Here is an 8,097-nt window from a genome sequence, read left to right on the forward strand (position 1 = left end):
ACTCACTAAGAAGATTCTTCTCACACTATTGTGGAAATCTAAGTGCTCTACTGACAGCAGTGGAGAGACACTTATAAGACTATGCTTATATGTGTCTTCTTTGACCAAAAAATGTTACTGCTACCCTACCACAAATTAATTAAAAAAAAAAAAAAAAGAACTCTTACAATTGGGACATATTTTCATTTATTTTCTACTTACAAATCAGGTTTTTGCCCTTGCTGCAGCTCATGTTGAGGTACAGGGTAAAGAGCTTCATAGCTTCTTTCATCTTTTGATCCATGAATTGCAAATGAATTGAATTTTGTCACATTTGGTGGAAAATAACTCCAAGGAATAGAAGCACTGCCTTCCCATTTTGTTTCTCCTCTGGACACTCTGAATGACAGATCAAGTCCTTGCTACAGAAACAACATGTGAAACACAAAAAGCTATATTCATATTTATACTTTAAACTGGAGAAGAAAATGGCAACCCATTTCAGTTTTCTTGCCTGGGAAATCCCATAGACAAAGAAGCCTGGTGGGTTGTAGTTCGTGGGGGTCATGTGAACAACCCATGAACACGAGTCGGATATGACTGAGCAACTGAACAACAGTAACAATATACCCTGTACACTTAAGGATTTTGTCTCATATTTTCATTTACTTACTTTCCACACATTTCTTCTTCCAGAGAGTAAAAGCACCAAATGCTGTCCATGGCTGTAAAATTTAAAATTCTTCATGAGTGTTTGAAATGATCATTATTTTCTTCACTATCTTTCACATCTCCACGTGTGTGTGCACATGCTAAGTTGCTTCCGTCACGTCCGACTCTATGTGACCCCATGGACTGTAGCCTGCCAGGCTCCTCTGTCTGTGGGATTCTCCAGGCAAGAATACTGGAGTTGGTTGCCATGACCTCCTCCATGTGCATGCTTGTGACTAAGTTTCCAAATAATTAAAGGACACAATATGCATACTAGATAATTACAGGGAGAGCCAGCATGTTCAGTTACTTAGAAATGACTTATTTTCCAGGCTGCTGCTGCTGCTAAGTCACTTCAGTCATGTCCGACTCTGTGCGACCCCATAGACGGCAGCCCACCAGGCTCCCCTGTCCCTGGGGTTCTCCAGGGAAGAACACTGGAGTGGGTTGCCATTTCCTTCTCCAATGCATGAAAGTGAAAAGTGAAATGTAGGTTGCTCAGTCGTGTCCGACTCTTTGCGACCCCATGGACTGCAACCTACCAGGCTCCTCTGTCCATGGGATTTTCCAGGCAAGAGTACTGGAGTGGGGTGCCATTGCTTTCTCCGTATTTCCCAGGCAAGTGCCATCAAATGCATAAAGTTACACACGTTCAGATTCTTCCTTATATTATTTAAATAAGAAATATGAAATATTTCAATTGGTTAGACAATACACAGTATGAAAAATGGGTGGGATATTTGGAGTTCATTAGAAAACTTATTTTGAAAATTAAAGTATCCTAAGGGAAGCTGGCACCAGTTTCCAGGTCAAAATCCCACAACTTTTTAAAACGTTATTTCTATAAGAAAACTGTCTGGAAGCTCATTAAGGAGATAGGAAATAAAAATATAGGTTGTCTAAAACTACCTAACAGGCTGAAGACTTTAATTTGTAACTATTTCCTAGTACAATTGCCCTCATCCCATCTGCCTGTTGTGTTTTCCTGCTTTCTACCATTAGTTCTGACACTGATGTTCATTTTAAAAAAGAAGCACAACATATCCCCACAAGAAAATTCTAATAGGAGAACATAATTGGGATTATCCCTGTCAGTAAGAATCAAAGGATTTCAAATAGCTACATGAAGCAAATTTACTATCTTTGTAAAAGACTGTATCTAAACATTTGGCACAGATGGTCTATTAAGAGTTTTCCGGAAGGATTTCCTTCAAGAAATGAGTCTAAGACAAACAAGTATTCTTTTCCATTTAAAAGTTCTCTGCTTATTTTTATTGTTATTATGCAACCATACGAATATCTTAAGAGCAATAAAAGGTCTTACAAATTCAAACATATTCAAATTGCTTTCCTAGAGGTTAACTGTCATAGGAGTTGCTTGCCTGAAGCAAAACCAAGATTGTTGATTATTAACTGTCCTAATGTATCTAAAACTGAACTTTTAGAATTAATTTTATACACAATGGTTATTGAATAATTTTCTAACAAAAGATAATCTATTCAATGTATTTTGTGCTAAGTCATCATTTATGAAAATAAACTGATACTATCTGACAAATTTAAGCTAACGATGTAGCTTAAGAATTCTAGCAGATCCAAGTTCTTGACTAACCTTCCATATAAGTTATAACCTATTTGCCTTAGCTTTCTGATGCATATGGGGAAATTTTCTTACTTCACATTATAGTTTATGATAATTAATCATATTTCTCAAAAAGTTTTTGACATGTTATTTGAAGGGTAACAAAGATATATAGTAACTTCTGAAAAACTATAATTGTAAACAGCTACATTAGCAAGAAATCTAAGTAAATTAGTAAGAAATCAAAGTAAAAGAAAATTGTATCCAAAATCTCATTTAAATCAATTGTTTGGGACTCTGCTTAGTCTACAAAAGGACAAAGACTGCAAGATAACCCTTGCTGAGGAGTACTGAAATATCTTTAAAAATAGTAATGGTGTATAAATAAATATTTCATTTCTAAATATTAACTTTTCTTACAATTTAGATAACAGGTAGGCATAAATTTACTTTTTGACATCTAGAGCAAAGAAAACTGCCAAACAGGTAGACAGTTCCCAAGGACCAGTTAAATTTGTAGAGAGAGAGTCCATGGTTAATATTTTTCTTGAGTCTAGGAAAAGCCACGTGTGATTTAGTTTTAATCTGTGGCATACAAAGTGACATAGTATATACTCAGTAAATGAATGATGAATAAAGGAGGAATACATGAACACATAGTTATGTAATATATAAGATTAAAATTTACCTACTTATTAAAAGAATCTCCTAAAAGTCATTTTCATAAAGTAATCATCATTTTCATAATCATCATTTTCATAAAGTAGTTCAATTCATTACATCTATATGCCTCTTTCTTTCCAAATAGTTAATATATAATAATGCAAATTTACAGTGTAAATAATGAGTTTTATAAGAATTTTTCATTTTGCAAAACAACCTTCTAATTTATTAGGAAACAACTACATTAGTGAATTAAAAATAGTATCAATGTAATATTTTCTAAAACATTCTACATTACACATCTACTTGAAAACAAAGAATTATATATAATTCAGATAAATTCAGACTAGCATTCCCATAGGATTAGTGAGCTTTTATTAATCTATATGATAATTAGAAAATAATGTGTTCAAAATATATAGTAATGAGTTAGAAAAAATATTTTTATACTTACGGACAAAGTTCAACTTCTAAATACTGTTCAGTTACGTCATTCAAGAAAAATGCTTCCACAACTTTTGAAAACAGAGATAGGACATATAGAGAAATTTAATTTTGCTTCAACAATAAATAATCTATTTATATCTTTAGAATATAAATGAATTAATACATTATCTTTAATTAAAGCTATATCAGCACGAGGAAAAGAGGAAAATACAAACTAGACACTGCCTGTAAGAAAAAATACATAAAAAATAAATCATCTTTTTTCTCCATATCAGTCAGTCAGTTCAGTTGCTCAGTCGTGTACAACTCTTTGCAGCCCCATGGAATGCAGCACATCACTCTTCTCTGTCCATCACCAACTCTTGGAGTTTACTCAAACTCATGTCCATTGAGTTGGTGATGCAATCCAACCACCTCATACTCTGTGGTCCCCTTCTCCTTCCACCTTCAATCTTTCCCAGCATCAGGGTCTTTTCAAATGAGTCAGTTCTTTGCATTAGGTGGCCAAAGTACTGGAGTTTCAGCTTCAGCATCAGTCCTTCCAATGAATATTCAGGACTGATCTCCTTTAGGATGGACTGGTTGGATCTCCTTGCAGTCCAAGGGACTCTCAAGAGTCTTCTCCAACACCACAGTTCAAAAGCATCAATTCTTCGGCGCTCAACTTTCTTTATAGTCCAACTCTCACATCCATACATGATTACTGGAAAAACCATATCAGATAGCCATTAAATAAAAATATTAATAAAGCCTAGTGCTGGTGAGGTTGAAAAGAAAAGAGCATTATCACACAGACTCTGAACTAGTTATCTTTTTCAAGGAATTTATCCTAAGGAAATAATCACACAACTGAGAAAAGAAGTAACATGCTATTTATCAAAGTATTACTCAAAAGAAACGGTCTAAATGGTTACCTCATGTTATATATAAATAAACCTATTTTATAGGAGAGGCTTCCCTGGTGGCTCAGATGATAAAGAATCTGCCTGCAAAGTGGGAGACCTGGGTTCAATCTCTGGGTTGGGAAGATCCCCTGGAGAAGGGAATGGCAACCATCTCCAGTATTCTTGCCTGGAGAATCCCCATGGACAGAGGAGCCTGGCCGGCTGCAGTCCATGGGGGTCGGAGAGAGTCGGACATGACTGACCAACTAAGTACACATTATATAGGAGAGCTGTTAAAAAAAATAATGAAATCTGTGTACTCCACGTAATAGAATATAATTTAGTCATTAAAATAAAATATACAGTTAAGTATTTTTGATGTAGGAAAGATACAAGGAATGATACTTGATAAGTAAGCTGCAGAGCAATAAGCTAGTGTACATGAAACAAAAATATGCACATATGCCTGTGCTTAGAGGCCTGCAAAATGTGCACAAAAATGTTACGGCTGTTTATCTCTGACAAGTGGAATACAGGGGGGTGATTTTTCTTTACAGTTTCCTGGAATTTTCTGAGAATGCTTATTTTAAAAATTAGAGAATTTTGAAAGTGATATATGCTTATTATCAAAACAATATAAACATATATGTAAGTAAAAAGTCAAAGTCTTTTTCTTCCCACTTTGCTCTAAAACCTGTCAGACTTCTGCCTTTCCACAATCTATTTTACTTGTATAGATTAAAAAACTGTATCTAGAGAATCATTTTCTGCTTATAATTTGCTTTCTTCACATATACACACACATGCAAGTTTACAGCATATAGATAACTAATTCTTTTTAATTGCTGCATAGTATTCTTCTATAGAATGTTAGATATATTAAAGGCAAGTAGCTCAGTTGTGTCCGACTCTTTGCGACCCCATGGACTGTAGCCCACCAGGCTCCTCCATCCATGGGATTCTCCAGGCAAAAGTACTGGAGTGGGTTGCCATTTCCTTCTCCAAGGGGATGTTCCCGACCCAGGGATTGAACCCGGGTCTCTCACATTGTAGGCAGATGCTTTACCGTCTAAGCCACCAAAACCTCACTGTTTACCATTAAAAACTATGACTCTCCTTGAATGGAATGATCAACACTTAAATCACTATGCTAAATGGTAAAGGCGAACATTCCTCTCTGAAATGAAAATCTTTTACAAAGCAATACCAAAAGCATTAGACAACTTCCAGATACCACCAAAGACTGAAAGAATAATTCACCACCTGATTAAACTACACATGCTGAAGATACAAACACTAGTTGAAGTACAGTCTTAAATATACATGCAAAAACCTAACTAATTTGCATACAGTGTTGAAAAAGGGCTTTCTACATTCAGTTATGTCTGGTAAATAAGCCTTGTTTTAAGACATGGGTTTTGTAAATATGGTTATTATTGAGGTCTCCATCTCTTTGGGAAATAAAGGATCAACATATTTTTTAGAAAGAATATGTAAATCACAATAATAGAACTCTAATATAATTCAGTTATAACTATGGCTTCCTTGAACCTTTGAAACAATTTTTCCTGAAAAAATTACTCTGAAACAAACTGAACTACTTGTTTTCAACATATATTAATCTTTATCCTGAATTAAATCCTTCCATTGTAACTGTACTTCTAAGACAGACATTTCAGGAATGGTATGAAACAAATCCTATTAGAAATAAAGATGATATTCAATGAATAATAAGCCATTATCACTAAGATCTGATTAATTTTTCATGCCTTTTTTATCCTGACACTTTTCACTGGGAATTCAGTAGTTAATTCTAGAGCATACAGATGTTCATAAAGACTGAACTTGTTTGTTGATCTTGGTTAGCTACTCCATAAATTCCTACAGACTTTAAACATCATCAAATATTCTGCTGCGAGACATTGAGCGGTATCGTCCAGCAGGCTGATATCTTCCTGATTCAGATTCAAGAGGGTTATCAGTGAACGTTTCTGCATTAAAATCCAAAGGTTCTGCATTCAGGTCCCTTTCAGTCCTGTTATTAGCCCTGGTATATTTAGATGTTGATCGATTGGTACACATTTCTGAGAAGTTTGATTCTTTCGGGTCAATATGAACATTTCTGTTTCTAGTGGAATCTTCTCTACTGTGTCCATAACGCTCTTTCCATTCTCTTCTTCTATTTTCACCTTCTTCTTGCCGTTGCCTTTTTCTCTTCTCTCGTCTCTTTTCCTTCATCAACTAAGTCTGATGTCATATCATTATCTCCCATGAACCGCTGGAAACCAAGTAGATTTAAACAACGAGTTCCCAAGCTAAAATACATAGCAATGCAGAGAATTACCACCAACATAGGATAAAATATATAGAACCCATCTGCAATAAAGGATAAAACTTTCATGGAACCCATAATAGATGTGTAAGCAGTTGGCTGTGTATTTTGGTGAGAGATGGATGAATCCATGTGGGTCAAACCCAAGAAATTAAGACATAAAGGAGGAGTCAAACGGCAAAATAACATGCCACTGAAAAGAAGGCTATAAGCATCAGTCTGGTGATGTGAAGCCAGGTAGTAATAGTTAAATACACGAATCCTGAACACAGTAGAATAAACACAGATACTGAGGAAGAAGATGGAAAGAGCAAGCAATCTTGATATAAATATAATTGTATGTTTTTCAGCTAGCTGTAGGAAGACTGCAAAGAGGGATAAGACAGGTCTAGTGCTAAAGAATGTACACTCTGACCACACAACTATCACAGAGAATATGGACAACACCACAGCAAGTATCTGATATAACCAGGGTTGCAAAAGACATTCCCAGTACCTCTCAACTGTAGGATTCTAAAAATATTGAATAAATTTATTAATAAATATATTAACATAATAAATATATTAGCACAATCCTTTATTGATAGACATTTAGGTTGTTTCTAGTTTTCCATGTGTTACTTTTATAATAATAAAATATCTAAGATATGGTCCCATTAACAATTCAGTGAGTCTTATTATTCTTTTTAAAGTCTTTTACCTATGGCAAGGATAATAGGATGAAGAAGAGATACTGAATTAGAGAAACACTTAGGAGGTGAAACTGCTAAGACTTAATCCAAATATAGAGACAGAGATGGATATCTTGAAAAGGTATCACATTTCTATATGTGGTGATTTGATATATTATGGTGCCATTAACTTAGATTGGGCTATTAGGGAAAGAAGTAGGTTTATAAGAGAAGTGGACTAGTTGAGTTTAGGATTTGTTGCGTTTAGTGTCTATGGTACCTCCAGTATATAACTCACATTAGTGTGAGTGACTAACATGATCAGGAAGTTTGTATATACAAGTTCTATATCAATAAAAAACAATGTATGTTTAAGATGTAATAAATTAACACCAACAAAATGCACACTATACAAGTGGTATAGAGAAAGTAGATGTTAGTGTGGACTAGAAGAGTCACCAAAGGTTTCTTTGAAGAAATGGAACCTAAATGATATGTATCAAAGGAGGGGGCTAGAATGAGAAAAGGTACATGAGTGAGAATATGACCTAAAGGTCAGACTATCAGCCTTTAGGAAGTTAAGAGCTTTTGGTTTAATATGATAGCTCGATTCATGAATACCGTAAAAGCTTATGGGAAGTATTTGAACCTTATCTTAGGGATAGTAAAGATCTGTTATCTGGGAAATGGCATCTAAAGATTATTTCAGAAAGATAAGTTTGGTAGCTTAATTAGGATTCTTCAGAAGGTGATCATACAGCAAACCTGAAACTACAATTTCACGGCAGGTCTCTTAGCCTTGCTTTGATGTGTGAGATTATTTGCCAG

The 8,097-nt window shown here is 34.9% G+C and overlaps 1 protein-coding gene across 1 annotated transcript in view; it reads right to left on the reverse strand.

The window, feature by feature from the left end:
• LOC105003205 (chromosome unknown open reading frame, human C4orf33) overlaps positions 1–8,097 on the reverse strand; it is a 17,844-nt gene that overhangs the window by 2,998 nt on the left and 6,749 nt on the right. Inside the window, exons 3-5 of the mRNA XM_010860231.1 lie at positions 3,390–3,450; positions 653–704; positions 202–401 (exon numbers count right to left, since the gene is read on the reverse strand). Of these exons, the coding sequence (XP_010858533.1) occupies positions 202–401; positions 653–704; positions 3,390–3,450 (313 nt within the window). The remainder of the gene's footprint in view (positions 1–201; positions 402–652; positions 705–3,389; positions 3,451–8,097) is intronic.

This window comes from Bison bison, unplaced genomic scaffold (genome assembly GCF_000754665.1).
Source record: "Bison bison bison isolate TAMUID 2011002044 unplaced genomic scaffold, Bison_UMD1.0 scf7180017864465, whole genome shotgun sequence".
Taxonomy (NCBI): domain Eukaryota; kingdom Metazoa; phylum Chordata; class Mammalia; order Artiodactyla; family Bovidae; genus Bison; species Bison bison.